Raw genomic sequence first — 23,699 nt, forward strand, 5'->3', positions numbered from 1 at the left:
AAAGTATTTTAAGTCAATACCAGTTTTCACCTTCGTAATTTCTCATATTTATTCTTCCACATAGCATTCAAGTGTTGCCCACCAAAACCTTTGAGTACAGCTAAATATTCATAGCTACAAAATTAAAATTCTAACACGGATCAGAAAGTATGACCCTATAGAAGTACATACTAGTGCATGTGATCATCGACTTCCTGTGGAGGCAAGAATGCCCTCAATCTTCTATCTTGCACTTCTCTTTCCATGTTTACCTTTAATGCGCTGCTAGAACAAGGTCACCATCTTTGCAAATCAAGATGAATATAATTTTCAAATTACTATAAAAATTTGCCAGTCAGCTACATCTTCTAAGAGAAACACTGTGCTGCAGAGGTTCAACTCGACTAATAGGGTCATATGCTCGTATGCAATCGATGATAAAACAAATGGATCCATATTAAATCTGTGTATTTGGTACTGCTTTGGGGGGTGAGGGGTGTTTCTATAGGGAAAAAACACTCGATCGGACAGATTAACTTAGAAACCAGATAATCCAGCAAAATGCTTTTTCATGGCTCTGTCCTTCCTGTGATGGTTACCAGATGCTCCCCCCCTTCCTCGGCCTCTGTTGCCGCCTCTTCCCCGCCTTTCTGAAACTTCAGCCACATTTGGTTGTTTACCTTGTCCTTCAGGCACGCCTGCAGCTGATCCACTTCCCACTTCTCTTCTACTACCTCTGCCCCAGGACTTCCGTACGTTATCTCTCGGATCTGCTGCAGAAACATCAGGCTGACTATCCTGCTCCGACTCTGTCAGTTTTTTTACTGCCCCGAGGGGCAAGTTGCCTCCGCGTCCAAGTCCATGAATTAGTTCTTTCTGAGCTTGAGTGACTAAAGATGCCTCGTCAGAATTGGAAACTGCAATCGACCCTGCAACTTTGTAACTATAATTTTTACCATCCTTGACGTAGTATTGAGGTTTTCTTTTAGATCCCCACTTTGAGTTGGAAGCATTTTGTGCTGAACTTGCATTTTTTGAGTTCGAAGAGTTACCCAAATCTGAACTCAACTTTTGACTCACCAAGTCTTCATTATCTTCTGTAGCTGTCTCTGCTATGCTAATACCAAGATCATCAAAGGAGTCATCATACTCATCTTCATATTCATATTGGGAAACCAAAGACGCAGTCCTCACTGAATCTGCTTCATTTCTACTGTCAAGGGTCTCTGAGTACGGCATATCATCTTTAGACTTTCGAACATATCTGCCACTAAAAGTAGATGAAACTGAAGGGCCTTCAACCATTAAATCTTTACTCTGAGAGACTTGGTCGGTGTAGGCAACTGTTGAAGACTCAAATAGTTTTCCTTTTCCTTTGTCATTCCTATTAATAGCAGCCGCACTAGAATTGGGAACTGGCATTGTTTCTAAGGAAGTGTCCAAGGACTGAAGATCAGCATGAAGAGTCCCCTCAAGGATTCGTTGAATCACCTCTTCAGGGTTCTGATTATAAGCTACCAGACATGCAGCTAGAAACCCACTGCCATACTCAGGGAAAAGATCCTTTATTTGACAGATTTTCGACTCCAACATTGCAGAATCCTCATCTACTTCTGATATGTGGCTCATCACAGGTGCCTTGGAAAGAGATGAATCCTTAATATTAGGCGTGGGGGTATAAACTATTTTTGATATATAATCAAATTGCTCATCATCGACAAATATCCAACCTGTAAGAATAGAAATAGGCAACACAATTCACGTCATAATGCTATTTCTAGCAAGAAAAGAAAATAGGAGACTAGTCAATACTAAAATGCATTTCAGAAATATGTCTATCTACTTGATTTTCATTTTGTGGGTGGCATTCCTTCTGTAGGCGTTGAGCAGAAAATTTTAAAACATTATATTTCCAAATATTTTCAAGATATTCATCCATAGAGATTGTGCAACTGATATGATGGAAAAATCGAACCTTCCTTATCTCACCGGACAACTGGAACTAAATCCAACACATACCATTATGTTCTATGGTACTAGATCGTTTATTCCAAGAATGAATTATTAGTAATATAAATTGCCAATAGGGTTAAGCTCTTATTTACTTCTATGTTGTACCACTAATGAATGTTTGATCAACTTAATTTATCCTATATGTAGTGGAAATAAAACCTCGATCCAGAAAACTTACCATTGTTTCGTAAACTGTTGATTCTGTTCATTACGGAGTGGTTCTTTTCCATACGCTGAAGAAATGTTTGACCAAGTTGTTTATCCGGAGCCTGTTGCGAGATCCCATTGATCTCTCTCAAAGTTTGAATAAAGATATCCGCTCTTATGACAGGATCTTCTACATTTGCTGGGAACATCTTCATAGAGACTGGAACAGCAAGGTCATTTCCAAACACTTCGTCACCTAGATAGCAGATTTCCAGCAGTTTCCAACCCAGACTTACAACTCTTAATGCTAGCATTTTCAAACTTGTTACCACACTAGACATCATATCATCTCCTCGGGGCACAAAGACAATTTGGAATCCCTGCTGTAAGGATGGAAGTAGTAAATCATGCAATCTTGCAAGAGTTCCAAGCAAATCCTCATTCCCACAGCTGCAGAACAGGATTAACATTAATTGGGAGGAGGGGGGAGTGAGTACATTTTCAAAGTCAATTACAAACATCACCGGTGGAAATCCAGAACCAGAATCTTGTATCCAATATAAAATACCTTATTTCAACAGCAGAGGAGAAGAATATAGCTGCCAGTCTGTATGCAGCAACAAAAGAGTCCAGAGTGACAATTGCATCATTGATAAAATCAATCACCTATCCAGAAAATCAAGTTTAGTAATTGCTACAAAACGTAGTGACATAGAGGTATATCTGCCCTTGCATCAAAAAAATTGGGAAGAAAAATAAATTAAAGATTCGACTTCTTGATTAGAAATTATTATTTTTAGCTTAATTGATTAACGAACTGTTCGGCTGCAACAAGTTCCATGAAGAAACCCACATTGGAATTATGACGGCAGCTATATTGTTTAAAATGACATGAGAAATGCAATCACTTATTATGGGTATTTTTAAATAAAATTCCTTAATCAAATGAAAGAGCGCACCACAACAAACTACTATTAGATCTAGCCTCACTTGACGCAATAAATTTACACACAGAGGAGAGCATCAATCCAATATTAACAATTTTCCCTCGGTTCTAGTTCACCCACCTCCAAGAAGTCAGCTTGAAGCTTACTGTACCCACTTTCTCCACTGCTACTGGAGGAGAAGAGAGTCTGCATAAAAGAAATGGAGAAATTTACTCCATGAATAATGTTCAGTTCTAGGTCTGTACATCACAACTTGCAAATGATAATCCATAAAATGATGTTCTGACTGTCAGGAGAAAAAAAATCAGAAATCTACAGCAATTGAATTCCATAATGGGGTGGGTGCTGACTTTATTTTTTAACAAAAAAAAAAAAAAAAACAGCACCGTTTGTTGGCATAGACATACACATTGACGTACATACAACAGAATGGTGGAGAAAGAGACTGAAAAATGAAACCTGTGCTTTCTTGTGTAATGTTTTGGCAGTATCAGCCATATCATACCACAGGTGCCTCACAAATGAAAAATAGCAAATTCACTCAACAAGTATTTAACCTCCGAACATGTGCTTGTCTGTGTGATGTTGTACCCTTTTTTTTTTTTTTTTTTTTTTTTTTTTTTTGGTATTCCTTGAGGTCAAGAGTTTTTAACCCAAGGTTGAGAAGTTGAATTTCTGGTTGCTCGTGTTCAGCAAATAACTCCATTTTGCAGACTGATGGGCCTAGGAGATAAGTGTTTTGGCATCTAAAGAATTAATTATCCCCTTTCATGTTTCCTTATTTTGTCCTTGTTTCGTATTTGTCTAAGCACATGCTCATTGGGAAACATCCAAATTAACCATCTTACTTTACATTTGCACTTGTTAGTCACCAAAAGCTCAACTACCTATTCAGAAGTATGAATGCCTTCATATTAACTTCCGGTTCAAAGATAGAACTCTCAAAATCTTCCTTTTCGTATCATATAAATAAAAGCTCCTCAACCATGGAGGATCACCCATTCAAGAAAGAAAAAAAAGCCTTTGTCTTCAATTTATAAGAGCTCTCTTTTGGTCTTTTTGGCAAGAGAGAAACCATAGTGTATTCAATAACTAAGGAAAGCCCTTTGTTACGGGCCCAAGCCTGCGATCGAGTAGTGGAGGTAGACGGTTTTTGTGTGGGAGAAAGAAGTAGAATTCTTCTTTCGACCTATTTTAAATAATTGTAAGACTCAAATAGAGGGAACCTTAGTACCTCTTAGTCAAAGTATTCAAGACTAAATTGAAAATTTTTTAGGTACCATCTTCATTGATGTTTATGACTATTTATACAAGTTGTATAATAACTATTGCTACATCAATGGAACCATGACTCAATCATGGAGGATCATCCTCCTAAAACAAAGGAAATAACTAAAAATAGAAATGAAAATGGAGTCCTTACAATCATTGCTATATCAATGGAGTCATGAATCATCATCCTCTTGAAACAAGAGAAATAATTAAAAATAGAAATGAAAGTGGAGGACTCCTAACAATACAGAAACTGAAGAAAAAAAAAACTGCATAAAGAAAAACTCAATGGGTTCCATACGTGATTGCTTCTTTTTGCCATGAGTGTGAAGTGTGTACACTTGTAGTGACATTGTATCAATAATTCCCAACCCCAAAGAAAGCTTATCCTCAAGTTTGAATTGTGGTAATTGTTTGGTCATATCTTGAACATTTTCCCAAGAGGCATCCGCAGGTGAAGAGTGGCTTCAGTATATCAAAATTTCTAATTGACCGACTTTAAATCGATGGTCCAGAATAGCAAGTGGCTGAGGAGGGTCAGGGGCTGGAATTGGAGGAAGTTCTGGATGATGATTGACACTGCTTTCATGGTATGGTTTGAATGCGAAAACGTGGACAACTGGGTGTAATTTGATTCAGTTGGTAAGCTTAACTTATAGGCCATAGAACCAATTTGTTCTAACACCTCAAAAAGCCCAAAAAATTTTGCGGCAAGCTTTTGATTTTTCCTTGAAGCTAACAAAGACTGGCGACATGGTTGAAGACGTAGCAGGACGTTGTCTCCAATATTGAACTCTAATGGTAGGTGTGATTGATCATATTGATCCTTCATTCTGTTCTGAGATTCTTGAAGGTTGTCTCTAATGGTCGGTGGTATTGGAAATTTGTCTTTGATGGTCTTTGTATTGAGTTCCCTATAATCCACACATAAGCACCATTAATTATCAGCCTTCAGAACTAGACTTGCCGGAGAAGAAAAAGGAGATTGGTTGGGACGGATGATCCATTGTTGTAGCATGGCTACACATTGGCGTTCTATCTCATCCTTTTGTCCGTGGGGATATCTGTAGGGGGCGCACCACCACGGGTGGGCTCCAAAGGAATTCGGTGATCACAAGATCGGCTTGGAGGCAGCCCCATTGGTTCAATCCAAGAGAGAAACATTTTCCGCTAGCAATTTCTAAAGTTGCATGTCCTAGATAGTGATTGGATGCAAGGAATTGAGTTCAGGCGACTTCTGCCATGTTTGAAAGGTATTCCTTTGAGCTCCACTTGTCTTCCGTGTATGAAAAAAACATACACATGATATTCAAAGTCCCATAAAATAGGACTCGCAACCAGTTAACACCGAGGACAATGTTGAAGTATGTCAATGGTAGCACAAATAAGTCCACTATGAAGGTGTTCAACTCTAATTCAATTAGCGTCCCTTTGCAAATTTTGGGACTACTGACTTGCTCACCATTGGCTAAATTGACACGTAACCCGTCCTTCCCATTCACTTCAGCCTTTAGTTCTGCCACCTTGAAAACAGATATAAAACTACGAGTGCTTCCAAAATCAACGAGAATGAGTACCTGACCTCCGTTCCAACACCCATTCAGTCGCATGGAATGTGGATTTCTTGTTCCTGTCATAGCATTGATAGATATTTTTGGTGACAGTTCTTGCTCCATTCCCTCGGTTGGTTCGTTCTCTTCTTCCAATTCAATCCAAAACAGTTTCTTACATTGATGGCCTCGCACAAATGTCTCATCACAATTGAAGCACATCCCCTTCTTTCTTCTTTCTTCCATTCTTCTCTAGTGAATCGGTTTTATCGAACGGTTGGTGCGCATATCTAAATTGGTGAATTGCGTTTGTTATCTCAATTGGTGGTGGTGGCCCTGGGATATATTTTCCTTTCGTCCAAGCGAGACATACACATTGCAGATACCACGTCATGTGGCTGGTGGAGCTCCACCTCAATTGATATAGACTCTTGCAATCCGCTAAGATACAATGAATCTTTTGATTTTTAGTTAAAATCCCAGCTCTTGAAACCAACCCTTCGAATTAGTTTTAGTACTCTTCCACTAAACCCGTTTGTTTTAGCTTAGCAAGCTCCCCCAATTTATTACTTCGGATGGGAGGTCCAAACCGCAAGTTGCATTGGTGGACAAACTTCGTCCAGGTGGGATCCAAAATATTATGTACCATCTATAAATACCATAGGTTAGCAATTCCCTCTAAGTGATAAAAGCCTTAGCTCACCTTTTCTTCCTCGGATGTCGTCTTCCTCGGATGTCGATTGATGTCGGAAAAAGTGTTGAAAATGGCTAATCCAACCCATTGAAGCGAGGGAAGTCAAGTTTCATGAATTTGGGTACAATAAAGTTTCTTCCAGAATTTTCAGAAATTGTTGCCCCATAATTCCCTTTATCTCCTTGTTTTTGCTTGACTTTCAGCGCTTGAAGAAGTCAGGCCCTTCTTTATGGATTCCAAGTCAAGGAACATATTTAGTATGAAGTTGTTCGACCTCCTCATTACATGCTTGATTAGCCTACTGTTCGGATAAGAGTAAATTGAAGAGTTTGGTAAGCTGTTCTTGCACAGATTCACCCGTAACTACTGGCTCTAATACCAAACTGTTATGGGCCCAAGTCTGTGATCGAGTTATGGGTCTATCATAAGTGGAGGTAGACGGTGTTTGTGTGGGGGAAGAAAGGTTCACCCATAACTGCTAGCTCTAATACAAATTGTTATGGGCCTAAGTTTGTGATCGAGTTATGGGTCTCTAATAAATGAAGGTAGACAATGTTTGTGTGGGGGAAGATGTAGAATTCTTCGTTCGACCTATTTTGAGTAATTGTAAGGCTCAAACAGAGGGAACCTTAATACCTATGAGTCAAAGTACTCAAAGACTAAATTGAAAATTTTCTAGTACCATCTTGATTAATGTTTATGACTATTTATACAAGTTGTATAATAATCATTACTACATCAAAGGAACCCTATCAATCATGGAGAATAATCCTCCTAAAACTTTGAAGGAAATAACTAACAATAGAAATGAAAATGGAGCCCTTCAAACCATTGCAATATCAATGGAGGCATGACTCAATCATGGAGGATGAGGATCATCCCCTTACAACAAAGGAAATAACTAAAAATAGAAATGAAGGTAGAGGACTTACCAAAAGAAAAAAAAAAAACTACATAAAGAAAAATTCAACTAATGGGTTCCACTATTGAATTAATTCTCAATAACATTTTTTTCCTTTTCTTTAAAATTTATATTCGTATAACCAATTGGAACAACTTTTTGTAATTTCGCTTGGTCTCCGAGCTTGGCTTTACTCCCCCTCTTTTGTAATTTCGCATCACCTACGAAATTGTTTTCTTTTTGCTTTTGTGAAATTGTTTATTATCAAAGGAGGTTTCTTTTAGCCAAAACAATCGGATCTAAAAACGAAGAAAAGCCCTTCAATAGTTTCATGACATCTCTCTCCTTTTGGCTGCTTTTGGCATTTGTCTCGGTAATTGGTCATGTAAGTACTATTACTCTGTAGTTATATCTAACAACAGAATATTTTGTAAGCTCCTCGGCTTGAGAGGAGGGCATACCCTATCTTCCCATCCAATTTTTGTGCTTTTCTTATCATCACAGAAATCTCGTATTTCTTACCAGAAAAGAAAGAACAAATGGCCAATTAACTTTTAGCACCAACAGAGTATCACAGAGTATTTTCTGGAATATCAACTATCAAAACAACATATTAATAATAAATAAAAAAATACCTCAAGAGATGAGTTGCATCTTTGATGCATCATAGAGACAATGCTGAGGAAGTGAGATATAACCGATGGTAGAGTTTCATGAATACTAGGCTGGGATTTTATTGCATTCTCGACCTGAAAAATGTGAAATGGTAATTTCAAATGTCAACTTTAAATAGAAGATTAACACACAGTATTTTATTAAAAATAGCTCAAAACTTTCAGTCTCTCACTCTTTTTTTTTTTTTTTTTCCAACTTCCGAGAATATTATGATGGGGTTAAAAACATTTTCGTCCTGGACAATCCCAAGGCTATTCCTAAAATTTCAGCTTACAGATATGCCTAGCATATAACATTGCATTAAAATCAGCTAAAAAAATTCTCTTCGCTTTATTCTTTTTTTATTTTTTTTCCCTTACCTAAATAATCTGTAGCTAAAGCATCAGTGAAGTAAATAATAATTAAATATATGGTTTCATAAACAATGACTCTTCTATTTTCTTGTCGTAATTGTCATTATCCTGAAGAGATAATTGCTATAATAATCTAATAAACTTCCAAAATCACTGCCAGTTCTAAAAAATTCCACACTTGCATCCATATAGATTTGAATGACTTTGAACTAGTTTGACCTCTAATTATCCAAACGTTTGAACATCTGAAGCAGTAGAGTACAAAACTTTGGAAACATCATATGATCATTACAGGATGAGAACCAATAGGAGCTACTAAGCAAGATGATTACCAGTGTTCTAGTTAGATCTTCATTCTCGTGATAATATATAGCACATATATCAAGTAACTTTGGAAGGTCAAGCAACTTCTTTCCCTGCAGAAGGACTACATACATAATTAGTGAACAACAGCGCACCACTATCACCAAATTGATATAAGCTCAGATTTCACTCTTCAGATGATCCTAAAACACATTTGACGTTCTTTACAATAATATATCCTCTTGATCAGACCAAAAGTATTTCAAAAAGTCCACATGATCTTCCAACAAACTGTTAGTATTTGTATAAACGTGCACCAACAGTCAGCTGGTTGCATACCATACTAGAAGAACGAGTTCTATGACAGGTGCATCATACTTCATCTAGCTCATCTCTAACTATTACGTAAACTAAAAGTTTGAGCTGCTGATCATAGCCAAAAAAAATATATAAGCAGTTTCAAAGTCCGTAACAGGACCCAGAATTCTCCTCAAGGCCCTAAAAGGCCTTCAAGCTTGGACGCCAGGTGACATCACAGGTCAAATAAGGTGAGATGCACAATTATAAAAGATAATAATAATAATAATAATAATAATTTAAACCTGCCTAAAAAGAAGCGTATTAATCTTGAAAGCTATAAAATTTATCATCATTGAAGTTGCTCATAGAACAAATAAAAGAAAATAAAAAAGAGAAGATTCAAGATATATATTTCTTTATAAACAAAATGAGAGTAAAACCAGCTAAACAAGAAGGCTTACAGAAGAGTACTAATAAAATAAATAATAACCATAAAGTACTCGGGATGTCTGAAAAGGAAAACCATGGACAACATTCAGGTCCCAGTGAAAGACATTTATGTAAACGGATCTCAGAAGATGGTAGGGTTTAAATGAAGAAACCTCCTTCATTGGGGATTAGCGAGCACAAGGTTACAAGATGCATGCCTAAAATGAGGTTGACTTACTGGACACTGAGCAACACAACTAAGATGCACCTAGTGGCTATCCATGCTTTTAAAGAAGAGTTAGATTCTTTGTCGAGCGTAAAACATGCTCGTGGTTATTGGAAGAACTGACAGGAAAAAAATGTCCTATCACCTGTATCACGGTATGTGTACTTATATCATGAGCAAGGTAGGATTAAGTGGGAAAAAAAAAAAAAAACTGCTCTTGAGCACTAATTTTCAGAATCCTTCTCATAGAACCCTTTATTCCCTTCATTTGTATTTTTTCTTCTCCAACAACTTATCTTATTTTTAATATGTAATACAATCAGCTGGACTCTTCTTGCTTTCATCAGATTGGATTTGTTGTTGAGGCAGGATTTAAAATAGTAACAATAACTGAATAACATAGTGATACGATAAACAATTATATAGATAGTGTTTATTGTCAAGCTAAAAGAATAAATTGATTTCTTGGACTACAAAGCGGTACAAGGCCATGTTAAAATATACACAGAGTGAAATTACCTCCATGATCTTTTAAACTGAGGCTATCAGCAGCTCGTGCTCCAGGATCCCTATTGGAAGACCTGCAGGAAGAAGGTTTTAGAGGGGGGAAAAAAATCTGCTGTTAGTCATTCATCTCTGCAATAATGTTCAATGTAAATATAACTTGGTACTTAGTGGTGGAACTTACATGCGATATAATACCATGAAAACACGGCGGCTTAATTCACATTCTCCAACGATGACCCCTGCAACTATTCCATTTGCTCCACGATGAGGAAAATCATACCATCTACTCCTGAATTTTAGGAAGCTATCGAGAAATTCATGCAAGGAAGTGTCCCTAGCCACTGCAAGGAATACGACAAAAGGAGCAGAAGAATCAGTCGATAGGCGGACGATTACCTTGTATCGCTATCCTCACCAATACATCAAAATCAGATAACAAGAGTTAAGGTATCCTACAAGAAACAGGCACCACTTTTAAGGACGGATATAAGGAGACAATTCTTCACCATTACTTCCTTAATACCATCGAAGTATACTCAGTATAAGTAATTCGTGTCTCTATCCATAAAATGATTCACAAAAACCAACGATATTAATCAATAGCAAAATCACAATAAACATGCTCACAAATTCTGTTAATTGTTAGTGAATCAGAAAGGCGACCAATTTCAGAAGCACGTTCTCATAAACGTATTCCAAATACCTTCCGTCCAAAACTCTTTAGCACTCAACTTGAGCAGCCGAGACAACTCTCTGTTCAAAAGATCTACGACTCTTTGAGATTCCATCGGATCCAATGCCCCTTCCTCGGCGCGAAGACCAGTGGCAACGGCCTCGTCCTGTGGCAAGTAATTCACGAAACTACCACCAGTAGCTCTGCTAGACACCCAATCTCCATTCGCACCCATCTGAATCCTACTCATTGATGGCGTAGCAGAACTGCTTACAGCAGCAGAATCGGATGGCTTAGGTAGCGATTGTCTGAGGGAAGTGGAAAGGTTAGGTTTAGGGTTGGGGCGTTCATTTGTGGATTGAATCTGATTCTTGGGAATGTACTTCTTCTGCTCTTTCCTTAGGCCCTTGTTGTTTCCATCGTGGTTGTAACGATTCGACATTCTGAATTCAGATGACTGCGTTGGTGATCGGGATAGGAAGAAGTGCGTGCGCGCCGGGGCGAGAGGAGGAAGAGGAATCGGTTCGACAGGCCTTGGCTCGCTATTTATACCTTTCTTCGGCTTTGCAATTGGTGGCGGGTGAGTATCAAACGGGACTCCAGTTGGGAATTCACTTTGGACTCCGACGAGCGGCACCTGAATCTTTGTGAGCAGTTTTTAGAATTATAAGCCATTTTTAAGCATAATTCTAACCACTAAATAACATAAAGAAAATTTTGGGAAAAATCCCTGCTTTACACCTAAATTTCATTTTCAATAATCATTCCTAAAATCATAGACTTTTTTTTTAACCCTACCAAATAAAAAAGAAAAAAAAACATAAATATCTCTTTAGTATTATAGTATCTACTTAAGCTTGGCTATCGTGGTTTTATAAATAAAAAAATATTATTTTCATTAGTACGAAGCATTATGAAAAAACTAAAAGCAAAGTCGCGAGAGTTTATGTTGAAAGTGGATAATATCGTACCATTATAGAGATTTGTGATTTCTAACGTAGTATTAGAGTCACGTGTCATTAACTTAACCATGTTAATAGAACCCTTAAGTATCGAACAAATAGTGTACTTTGCTCGATGGAAGGTTTGTTGAGTATTGTTGGGAGGAGTCCCACGTTGACTGATCGGGAGGGAAATCAAGGAGAAAAATACGTGGAATTATAAGTAAGGAATACCGTCTCCATTGATACAAAACATTTTGGAAAAACTAAAAGCAAAACCACGAGGATTTATGCTCAAAGTAAATATTATAATGAGGAGCTTATCCTCAAAGTGCGTGAATGGTTAATATAAATAGAGAGCTTATACTCGAAGTGGACAACCATATTTATAAAACGAACAAAAGAAAAGAAAAATTGGGAGAAATTTAAGATGAGTTTTTTTTTTTTTTTTTTTTTTTTTTTTTTTTTTTTTTTTTTTTTTTTTTTTTTTTTTTTTTTTTTTTTTATCTCGTNCCATTTCTAGTATGCAGATTTTGCATTTACTAAGAAAGCCGGATATGAAAAATTACAAAAGGGTCAATTAATTTTGGTTTCGTCACAAAAAAGAAGGAAGCTTCTGGTGCAGACCAATATCCATCCCATTGTAAGCAATTGGAGCATACATCCACATCTCATCAGAGCTCAAAAGCTGCAAATGAAACGAAAACAATACCTCAAAATCATCACCAATGCATTTGAAATCAAATCATTCAGAACCCAACTTAATGAACAAATTGAAGTCCATACCTTTATCTGAAGCTGCAGAAATTTCACGTAATGAACTGCTTCCTCAAGCATTGTGCTGATGTCAACCTGAAAACATTGTCCAATATTACATTGAAGCCTTCAACTAATTCATTAACTCATTCCAAAATTATACGTATAACTTGGTTATTACCTTTGTTCCATTAGGGACAAGTTTCTGCAGAATTCTAAGCCGCTCATTGATTCTCTCTCTTCTCTTCTGCATTTGGTTAACAAAACCAGACCAAAGTTTAAGGTTAGTGCTTCAAGTTTCATGTCATTATAAAGGTCTCTGTGTTTTTCTTTCATACCCTTGCATAAAGGCTTTGCGGATCAGTAGCAGAGCCTCTGGTGGCTCTGGTTTTGGCTTTTGGCGGCGATGCCTCGCCCTCTAAAACAGCGCCACCACCGTTAGTATCTTGTGAAGCGCTGTCATCCTCTGATGAGTTAGCGCTGCTGCAGCTGTTCATATCAGGCCCTCCAGATTCCTGATCCTCTTCACATTTGCGCCGCCGAGTGCTCAATTTTTTATTGCTATTCGGTGTAGCTTTCCTAATTTTCTGGACCAGAAGCTTGATAAGTCATGCTCAATTTAATAACTTAAAACACCCATTAAATAAATTGATTTACTTACATTGTTTGAAGTACGAATTTTCTTAGTAGGGTTGTTGAGATTGTTGTGATGATGATCATCATCAGCGACGACAATGGATTTCCTTTTGTGATGGAATGCCTTAGCAGAATTGGTAGCATTATGATCATTCCCTATCTGGGTTTGAACATCCATGTTTAGATATCTATCTTCACCCGAAAAAACAGAGATCTCTTGCAGCAAAACGTCAGTACAGGCTGAGAAAATGGAGTCCATCTTGTTCTCTTCAATGGCAGCATTAGACATGGACATATAATGATCAGCAGCAGCAATACAGGGGAATTGATCGATAGCATTGCCACAAGAAGGCAAATTGGGCGTGAAAGAATCCAAATGACAGAACCAATCGGGCATCTCCGCCGTGGGCGGAGGAATAAGTGGCGTGAAATCAAGCTCCTCCATTGATAAAATTGAGCTGCACAAATCCCATTCCCCTTCCCCGCCGAGACCTCCAAAAGAATCCATCCAAGATTGTCCCAGGTAGAGAATTAGTTTGTGCGCGTTGTGTTGTGCTGGGCTGTGTGGTAGCAAGATATTTGGAAGCCGGGGGTTTTATACGCTATCCCTTTACAAGAATTGCAATGCTCAATAATAATTGACTTAGATCAATCATCGCAAATTAAATGGATATAGTCTGATTTCCAAATGTCAGTGTATTAAGAGGATATTTTGCCGTGATAATTAGTTAGAATATATATCAGATATTTAGGGAGTTGTTAGTATAGATTTTATTAACCGTATATTTTATTTATTTACCAAATTTAGTTAGATATATATTTTTTCTATTTTTAGGTATTAGTTGATAGTTTGTATCCTATTTAAACGTGGTAAACCTGAATGAAGATCATACTTTCGATCCCAATTCTATTTCTATTTCTCATTCTTAACATGGTATCAGAGCACCGATCTTGGTGTTCTTAAATATCAAAATTTCCTTTATGGCGGAATCAGCCAAATCCAGCTTCAAAATTTCGGATGTTGATTTAACACATCCGTACTATATTCATCACTCTGATCAGCCAGGATATTCACTTGTTCCAATCAAATTAAATGGAGCAAATTACCAATCCTGGAGTAAATCAGTTATGCATGCTCTTATTGCCAAGAAGAAAATTGGCTTCATTGATGGCACAATTGAGGAACCGTCCCAAGATGCAAATTCAACCGAATTCGAACTCTGGAATCAATGCAACAGTATGATAATATCTTGGTTAACTCATTCCGTTGAAGCAGATATCGCTAAAGGCATTATTCACGCCAAGACAGCTCATCAAGTGTGGGTTGATCTTCACGATCAATTCTCACAAAAGAATGCTCCAGCAATTTTTCAAATACAAAACTCGATAGCAACGATGTCACAAGGAACCATGGCGCTGTCAACATATTTCACCAAGCTCAAAGCACTTTGGGATGAACTGGAAGCGTACCGCACACCATTTACCTGTAATCAACGTCAAATACATATTGATCAACGCGAAGAAGACAAGTTGATGCAATTGCTCATGGGGCTTAATCAGTCTTATAAAACGGTGAGATCTAACATATTGATGATGTCTCCATTACCTAATGTGAGGCAAGCCTATTCATTACTTGTACAAGAAGAGATGCAGCGTCAGGTAACTTCCGAACCTACTGAGAATTTCTCGATTGCATCAGCAGTGCAAAAGAAAACAATATATTCAAAATTCGCCAAGGACAAAAAGTGTGAACACTGCAATAAAAGTGGTCATACAATCAATGAGTGTCGAATTCTTAAGTTTCACTGTAACTTTTGTGATAGAAGGGGCCATACAGAAGATCGGTGTCGACAGAAAAATAATTCTGGAAGGACAAGACAAGACAATCAACACAATAACCGTGGATATCGATCATCTGCAAATATGGCCGATGTTTCACAGTTGAATACAGAAGAACAGTCACCTAATTCCATTCCAAATTTTTCTTCTGAGCAATTACGAGAGATAGCACAAGCCTTATCTGCAATCAATCATCACCCTTCTGGTAATTCTGACAATCACGTCAATGTTGCAGGTTTGTTTCCCATATCTACATTATCTATTAACTCTGCGAGTTCTAATTCATGGATTCTCGATAGTGGAGCTACGGATCATATAGTATCAAAATCTTCTGTTATGACTGAACCAAAGGCTGCCATCATGTCTGCAATAAATTTGCCTAATGGAGAGACAGCACGTGTGTCACATACTGGCAATATTTCCCTTAGCCCTAACCTTCAATTAAACAACGTTTTATGTGTGCCTTCATTCAATTTAAACCTAATGTCGATCAGCAAACTTACCAATAACTTGAAATGTTATGTCACCTTCTATCCTGATTCTTGTGTTATGCAGGACTTGGCTACGGGGAAGATGATTGGCTCGGGTAAACAATTTGGAGGTCTCTATCATATTTCTTCATCTCCAATCAAATCTTCAGCTCATCAAGTATCTCAGTCATCTAATTTGTGGCATTTACGCCTAGGTCATCCTTCCTTTTCTCGTTTTAAATTTCTAGCTGATCAATTGCATCTTAATAATGCGAGTTATTCTCATAATTGTAGTATCTGCCCGTTAGCAAAACAAACTAGGTTGTCTTTCCCAAGAAGTTCAATAACAACCCATTCTGCTTTTGATCTGATACATTGTGATGTTTGGGGACCACATAAAATTCCTACCCATTCTGGTTTGCGTTTTTTTCTCACTATTGTTGATGATTTTACTCGATGTACTTGGGTTTTTTTAATGCAACATAAGTCAGAAGTACATCATTTGTTAATGAACTTTGTTAAATTCGTTCAAACTCAATTTCATACTACTATCAAGATAGTTCGATCAGACAATGGGACTGAATTCCTATCTTTGCAACCATTCTTTACTTCTTGTGGTATTGAATTTCAGCGCACTTGTGTCTATACTCCACAACAAAATGGAGTCGTAGAACGCAAGCATCGCCATATCCTAAATGTAGCTAGGTCTCTTCTTTTTCAGTCACAGGTTCCACTTAATTTTTGGGGAGAGTGCATTTTAACGGCTGTTTATCTTATAAATAGAACGCCATCACCATTATTATCTAACAAGACACCCTTTGAAGCACTCTACAAACGACCACCTACATTTCATCATCTTAAAGTTTTTGGTTGTAAATGTTATGCAACTATAGTACATCCTAAGCAAAAATTTGAACCTAGGGCAACTCCTTGTGTTTTCGTAGGATATCCTTGTGGTCATAAAGGTTACAAGTTGTATGACATGCAATCTCACAAATTCTTTATCAGCCGTGATGTCAAATTTTGTGAAGATGATTTTCCTTTTTCATCAGCTTCACAAACTTCGACATTAGCTCCTTCGACTCCTGTTGTACCACTTCATGATCCATCCTACTCAAACATCCATCCTCCACCTTCTATTCCTTCACCTCCTACTCCTCCTTCACCTCCTATTCCTTCACCTCCTACTCCTCCTTCACCTCCTATCCCTTCACCTACTACTCCGTCGTCTCCTCCACCTTCTCCAGATTCGCCCACTAATTCCAATCCTATCCCACCTGATACATCAGCTCCACTTCGACGTTCTACTCGTACTAAACAGCCTCCAGCTTGGCATAAGGATTATGAGATGTCTTCTGGAGCCAATCATTTAACCTCTAGCTCAAGTCCCGGCACTGGCACCAGGTATCCCCTTCATCATTACCTTTCATTCTCTCGTTTTTCTCCTACTCAACGTGCTTTTCTAGCTCTTATTACATCCCAGACAGAACCTAAAACCTATGACGAGGCAGTTGGCGACCCGTTATGGCAGCAGGCTATGAATGATGAAATTGCAGCTTTGGAACGTAATCATACATGGTCTCTCGTTCCTCTACCACTTGGTCATAAAGCTATTGGTTGTCGTTGGGTGTACAAAATTAAATACAACTCTGATGGTTCTGTTGAACGTTATAAAGCTCGACTAGTAGCAAAGGGATACACTCAGGTTGAAGGTATTGATTACACAGAAACATTTTCCCCTACAGCGAAACTTACTACACTTCGTTGCTTACTCACTGTTGCTGCTGCTCGAAAATGGTTCACCCATCAGTTGGATGTTCAAAATGCCTTTCTCCATGGTAATCTAGACGAGGAAGTTTATATGTCTTTACCACCAGGTTTTCGCCGACAGGGGGAGAATACAGTATGTCGGCTCCATAAATCTCTTTATGGATTAAAACAGGCTTCTCGCAATTGGTTCTCCATATTTTCTACAACTATACAAAATGCAGGCTACACTCAGTCCAAAGCAGATTACTCTTTGTTTACTAAGAGTAAAGGTACTTCTTTCACTGCAGTTCTAATCTATGTTGATGATATTCTGTTGACAGGCAATGATCTCGAAGAAATTCAATATCTCAAGACTAGTTTACTCCAGAAATTTCTTATCAAAGATTTAGGAAATTTGAAATATTTTCTAGGCATTGAATTTTCTCGATCTAGAAAAGGAATTTTTATGTCTCAAAGGAAGTATGCTCTAGACATCCTTCAAGACACAGGTCTTACAGGAGCACGTCCAGACAAATTTCCTATGGAGCAAAATCTGAAACTTTCTTTAACTGAAGGAGAGAAGTTGAATGATCCAAGTAAATACAGACGGTTGATTGGCAGATTAATATATTTGACCGTCACTAGGCCTGACATAGCTTATTCAGTTCGTATGCTTAGCCAATTTATGCATGAACCAAGAAAACCACATTGGGAGGCAGCTCTTCGAGTTCTGAGGTACATCAAAGGCACTCCTGGTCAAGGACTTCTACTGCCATCTGAAAACAATTTAAGATTACAGGCATATTGCGATTCTGACTGGGGTGGTTGTCGAACTTCCAGACGATCTATTTCTGGGTTCTGCATTTTCCTCGGAAATTCAATTATTTCTTGGAAGTCTAAAAAGCAAACTAATGTGTCCAGATCATCAGCAGAAGCCGAGTATCGAGCTATGGCAAATACTTGTTTAGAGTTAACTTGGTTAAGATACATTCTTCAAGACATGAATGTTCCACTGTCCGAACCAGCATTATTATATTGTGATAATCAAGCAGCATTACATATAGCAGCCAATCCAGTTTTTCATGAACGTACGAAACACATTGAAATAGATTGCCATATAGTTCGAGAAAAGTTACAAGCTGGAATCATCAAACCGTGTTATGTTTCGACCAAAATGCAATTGGCAGATGTTTTTACTAAAGCTTTGGGAAGACAGCAATTTGACTTTTTGAAGGACAAGTTGGGTGTGATCGACATACACTCTCCAACTTGAGGGGGAGTATTAAGAGGATATTTTGCCGTGATAATTAGTTAGAATATATATCAGATATTTAGGGAGTTGTTAGTATAGATTTTATTAACCGTATATTTTATTTATTTACCAAATTTAGTTAGATATATATTTTTTCTATTTTTAGGTATTAGTTGATAGTTTGTATCCTATTTAAACGTGGTAAACCTGAATGAAGATCATACTTTCGATCCCAATTCTATTTCTATTTCTCATTCTTAACACAGTGATTAATCGTACGATGGGGTTGGCCAAGTTCATGCAATCATAGGCTTAAAATAATAAAATTGGCTACATGAACTACTAATATTCAAATACCTCTTAATTAATCACATTTAGAAGAATATTACAAAAAAATCAACGATACAATTATGTCGGGGAGAGAGAATTGAGTTTAACAAGTGATTAAGTGAAACAAGCATGGATGGGGTTTGCATTAATGATGAAAGAGTTGAAAACTGTAAGAACGTGGAAGGTTTTTTTATAAATATATTTGTTTGTTTGGGAATATATGGAATGAAAAACATATATAAAATAAGTTGATAATGATTAATTAATACAGCTGAGATGTCGGCAACGTCGTGGGGATGAGTCTCGAGTTCTTTTCAAAACTAGGATCGAAACCCAGACAAGATCACCTTCAAACTCGTTTTGTGTCCGCTCATTTTTTATTCATCAATTCAAACCAACTTTGGTATACATTGTCGCATCTTAAGACTACTAATAACTAAATATTGACATGTAACGACCCAGGTCCAACGATAGCAGATATTGTCCTATTTGAGCTTTTCCTCAAGGCTTGTGAGACATCATAATCCACCCCTTTTGGGGCCGAATGTCCTCGCTGGGAGAAGGTTTCTACATCCCTGTAAATGACATCACATGAGATAAATACAAATGTTTTTTTTTTTCATATAAAAAGACTTAAAATTTTTTCTTAAAAAGTTAATGTTAGTTTTTTTTAATTATTGGAAAAAGAAAATGATGGGTTGAATAAACAATGTGTGATTAGGTGTATGGAAATATAATAAATACATAATAATTTGATTTTATAAAGAAGAAGACTTTGTTTAATTTTTTTTAATTATGTTATTTGGGTACCATCGTCCTTCGAGGATATATAAAAGTATTATTTAGAATTAGAAAATAAAATATAATAAAGGATAACATTGAATTTTGTAAGTACGCCTATCTTATCTTATGAAACACATAGGCCGTAAACTTATATGTACAACTCAAACCCCAATGACTTTAGAGATAATCCTAATTACTCCTACCCAACGACTCTTTAATGTCGGCAACCCTTTTGTTCCTTCCAATTTTCAACTCATATAATAATATTCCTTATTTGAAGCACCACCTTTTTGGTGGTTCTAATTCTAACACGTGTCATCGCCCAACCTAACATCCGACAAACACAACACATTTGTATGTGTAGTCGTAGAATTTACTTTCATTTCATTTGTAATAGCTAGATTTAAAAACATGTTTATTAAGGATATAATCTATTCCTTTGAGAGCCAAACGCCAGCGCTAGCACACCGCTTAATGTTTTGTTCTAACACTAATTGTAACCGCTCAAGTCGTATTATTATAAATCTCACGATTTTAAAATCTCACGTATTAATGATTGGTTTCTCTTTTTATTATCACATAAAAGTAAAATAGTAATATAGTAATTAATTGACACGTGGCGGCGATTGGCATTAGAGTGAGGCGGAGAGACAAGGAATCCAGCTGTAAGATTTGGGAGATTTATTACAGAACATGAGATTACCTGAACAAAGCCATAAACTGAAATGGGGTATGTTTAGTTTAGGGTTGGATGCTCCCCTAAGATTCCGGCGATTAAATCTCACGCGTTCAATGTATTTTATTTAATAAACAACAACAAAACAGTGAAGAATTTAGTTTGTTGCCTAATTATAAGATTAATAAGAATTTATTTTTTTGGGTTAAGGTTATGTTGGGATACGTGGCGGGTTTAGGGAGGGTGTCCAATTATGTGGAGCCATAAAGTGGGAGAAATGTTGAGATCCTGATTGAATAACGATTGGCTCTTGCTGTGTTTCAAGAGCTGCAAGAATTAAATAATAATAAAAAGATGGTTGCCTTGTAGCAGTGCTTATACAAGCCCAGCGCACGCGACATAGACAAAGCCCAAAAAATGACCATGCATTGTGGCCCAACCCACAAAGCCTAAGAAAGATACGAACCTGGGGCTGCGGCGCCCGGTTGATGCCAAAGAGAGGGTGGCGGGGAAGCTTCAATCCAATTGCGTCTAGAATTCTCTGTATTTTCGAAGCTTGAATTGATGAGCTAATTGAGCATGTAAGCAAAGAAACACCAAACGCATAGCGAAAACGCATGCGGTTGGTTGATTGGCTGCGGCGCCCGCATGGCTTCCGCACCTTTTTGTAATTCTTAGTACCACGCTTTTAATTTTGTTTGTAATGGTATGGTATTACCCAATGCGGGATGAGTTGGGTGGCTTTTTATTTTATTCCATTTTTTTACTCTAAAAGAAATAAATAAAAAAAGGAGTTTGAAAAGACCAATTCCTAAATTGTTCTGGGTTGGGATAGGATTCGTTTCGCACTTTTGGTTTTGTTTACTATGAGTGAAACGAAACGAAAGAAGGGCAGTGGATTGGATGATTAGGTTTGTGGGCAGCAAGAGAAAGGCAGCGATGTTTATTAGTTGTTAGGGATAAGAACGGAGTGATGAGTAGGCAGTGACAGCAGCGAGAGCCACTTCTACAAACAAACCACCTCTAAATCCTTTATTCTTATTCATCAATATGGGTCCCCCGTCAACCCATCCTACTTCCAAATTTTAAGGGAACTGGTAAACGACGGATATCCACAGAAAGGCCACATAACCCCCCACAAACCTTGCCTACATTCATTGAATTGTGCGGCAAGGGGGGGTTGGTTATTAGCTTGTGCGAGAAGTAATGGAAATTAAGGAACGCGCCGGCTGCCCACTGCTACAGATGAAGCCGCGTGGGTTGGGAAACTCAGTCACTCAGTCACTTACACAACAGCCTTCCACTCTTTTCTTCTCTCTTGTAGTTTCGTGTTTGACCCAACTGGGTCCTCCCTCCCCTCCGTCGCTACCAAGAAAAGCTCAAACCAAACGTGATCTCCTCCAAGTTATATTCTTTATTTTTTGGGGGAAGAAAAAAAAAAAAAGTTGTCTTTTTTGTAATAACTTGGGCATCTCTCTTACTTTCTCACCACTTGTCACGCAACTTCCTTACTCATCGTCTCTTTCCTTCCATATAAACCCATCAAACCCTTCTCTCACTCTTATCACTCCAAACCCAAATACTTTCACCGAATCCCTCACATTCCGTCTTCTTCTTCTTCTTCTTCTTCTTCAACGCTCACTGTTTCATCATATCAATGGCTCTTGAAGCTCTGAATTCTCCCACCACGCCATCACCGGCTCTCCACTATGATGACCCTAGCCCCAATTCGATTGAGTCTTGGTCTAAGCGGAAGAGGACCAAGCGTCCACGGGGATTTGATAACCCTCCCACCGAGGAGGAGTATTTAGCGCTATGTCTCATCATGCTTGCTCGCGGTGGCGCAACCCCTACTGCCGACCCTGACCACCGACTTGAGTATGAAGTTCCCATTCCGGCTCAACCCATATCGGTTGTTAAGCTTAGCTACAAGTGCTCTGTTTGCAATAAGGCGTTTTCGTCTTACCAGGCGTTGGGTGGACATAAAGCCAGCCATAGAAAATCAGCTACAGGGGAAGACCACTCCACTTCCTCTACTACTACTACTACCACTACTTCCGCCACCGCCACCGCCACCGCCTCCGTCGGTGGGGGTAAATCCCACGAGTGCTCTATTTGTCACAAGTCTTTTCCGACTGGCCAGGCCTTGGGCGGCCACAAGCGTTGCCACTACGATGGCGGAATCAACAACACCACCACCACCAACAACAACAACGCCACTGTGACATCGTCGGAAGGAGTTGGGTCCACCCACACAAAAAGCCACAGCCACCGCAACTTTGACCTCAACCTCCCTGCTTTGCCAGAATTATCACCGGGATTCTTCATCTCTGCCGGCGACGACGAGGTCCAAAGCCCATTACCTCTGAAGAAGCCTCGTGTATTGACGATTCCCAAAATCGAAATTTCTCAAAATTAACCATTCAAAATCCATCCAGTTTCCAGGAATCTTAGGGGAAGAAACACAATTTCTTAGGATTTGTTCGTTTAATAGATTGATTTGTTTGTGTAAATAGAAGAAAGTAGAAATTAAATCACAACCCCCACCCACCCATTTATCGCGCTTTGTTGCTTCAACACCTATACCCACTGTTCTTACAAGTCTATCCACATGATAAATTCAATTGATTATTTTTTCCACATTGCTAATTTTCTTCAGCAGCGCATTCAATTCCCGTATGAAAATTGATAAAACGTGTAACTAATAACATCTACTGAATAAACAAATGAAATTCAAAGCACGCAAGGAATCGGCATATCATGGGAAGTCGGCGTGGGCAATAGATGATGTCACTGTTTGTTGCGCGTTTTAAACGTCGTTCTCACATCTTCAAGCCCAAGCCCCATTCCATTTTGCGGTCTGGGTCTCTGTTTCTTCGCCTTTTCTGGAGAAATTTCCATGGCGGCGATGGCTACTGACTTCTATTTGGATCGATTCTTCTCCGAGTGGGTAACGCACGCCAGGGTGTTGAATGTAATTAGCTCAGTGGAGCCTCCAACCTTTTGTTTTATTTATTTATGTACGACGCGTGTTATTAATTGTGTTTGTAACGCTAACGCCACAGAAACGTGGAAAATAAAACATCCCTCTCTGTTCTTTGAGGGTATTCTTCTCGCAGCTGCAAGTCCATGGGGTGGCGGATTCTGATTCTGCCACCTACCCAAGTAAGGAAAACCCATAAGGATGGAACCCCATCTTGGATTTTTAAACATATTTGTAATTCTTCCCAAGTGGGTGCAAAATTTGGGGAAGTAAAGATCCGATTTTTATGGACTCTTTCCACAAGGGAAGGAAGGA

The 23,699-nt window shown here is 38.3% G+C and overlaps 3 protein-coding genes across 3 annotated transcripts; 1 reads left to right on the plus strand and 2 right to left on the minus strand.

Moving 5' to 3' along the window:
• Nucleotides 1-23: 23 nt before the first annotated feature.
• LOC111443354 (activating signal cointegrator 1 complex subunit 2-like) lies at nucleotides 24-11,411 on the minus strand. The gene is made up of 9 exons (XM_023081137.1): nucleotides 11,000-11,411; nucleotides 10,478-10,637; nucleotides 10,309-10,370; nucleotides 8,864-8,958; nucleotides 8,139-8,252; nucleotides 3,207-3,272; nucleotides 2,708-2,805; nucleotides 2,171-2,589; nucleotides 24-1,709 (listed from the first exon to the last, which is right to left on the minus strand). The coding sequence occupies exons 1-9, from the start codon at nucleotides 11,409-11,411 to the stop codon at nucleotides 517-519; spliced, it is 2,619 nt and encodes an 872-aa protein (XP_022936905.1). The 3' UTR covers nucleotides 24-516.
• Nucleotides 11,412-12,466: 1,055 nt separating this feature from the next.
• On the minus strand, nucleotides 12,467-13,851 carry LOC111443476 (transcription factor bHLH139-like). Its single transcript, XM_023081295.1, has 5 exons — nucleotides 13,328-13,851; nucleotides 13,005-13,253; nucleotides 12,848-12,913; nucleotides 12,697-12,762; nucleotides 12,467-12,598 (listed from the first exon to the last, which is right to left on the minus strand). Exons 1-5 carry the CDS (start codon nucleotides 13,808-13,810, stop codon nucleotides 12,506-12,508), a joined length of 957 nt encoding a protein of 318 aa, XP_022937063.1. The 5' UTR covers nucleotides 13,811-13,851; the 3' UTR covers nucleotides 12,467-12,505.
• An 8,096-nt stretch (nucleotides 13,852-21,947) lies between these two features.
• LOC111443688 (zinc finger protein ZAT10-like) lies at nucleotides 21,948-23,050 on the plus strand. The gene has a single exon (XM_023081615.1). It carries the CDS (start codon nucleotides 22,059-22,061, stop codon nucleotides 22,818-22,820), a length of 762 nt encoding a protein of 253 aa, XP_022937383.1. The 5' UTR covers nucleotides 21,948-22,058; the 3' UTR covers nucleotides 22,821-23,050.
• The last annotated feature ends 649 nt before the right edge of the window (nucleotides 23,051-23,699 follow it).

Source organism: Cucurbita moschata, unplaced genomic scaffold (genome assembly GCF_002738365.1).
Source record: "Cucurbita moschata cultivar Rifu unplaced genomic scaffold, Cmos_1.0 Cmo_Scf00005, whole genome shotgun sequence".
NCBI lineage: Eukaryota > Viridiplantae > Streptophyta > Magnoliopsida > Cucurbitales > Cucurbitaceae > Cucurbita > Cucurbita moschata.

Bases quoted from the DNA above. Each gene is read 5' to 3' on its own strand.
- LOC111443354 (XM_023081137.1), bottom strand. From the start codon at position 11,411: ATGTCGAATCGTTACAACCACGATGGAAACAACAAGGGCCTAAGGAAA. The intron at 8,959-10,308 runs GTAATTTCACTC...TTATGTATGTAG, and splicing joins CAGTTTAAAAGATCATGGAG to TCCTTCTGCAGGGAAAGAAG. The intron at 2,806-3,206 runs GTGGGTGAACTA...TTTTCTGGATAG, and splicing joins TTCAAGCTGACTTCTTGGAG to GTGATTGATTTTATCAATGA.
- LOC111443476 (XM_023081295.1), bottom strand. From the start codon at position 13,810: ATGGATTCTTTTGGAGGTCTCGGCGGGGAAGGGGAATGGGATTTGTGC. The intron at 12,914-13,004 runs GTATGAAAGAAA...AACCAAATGCAG, and splicing joins CGCAAAGCCTTTATGCAAGG to AAGAGAAGAGAGAGAATCAA. The intron at 12,599-12,696 runs GTATGGACTTCA...TTTCATTTGCAG, and splicing joins TTCTGCAGCTTCAGATAAAG to CTTTTGAGCTCTGATGAGAT.
- LOC111443688 (XM_023081615.1), top strand. From the start codon at position 22,059: ATGGCTCTTGAAGCTCTGAATTCTCCCACCACGCCATCACCGGCTCTC.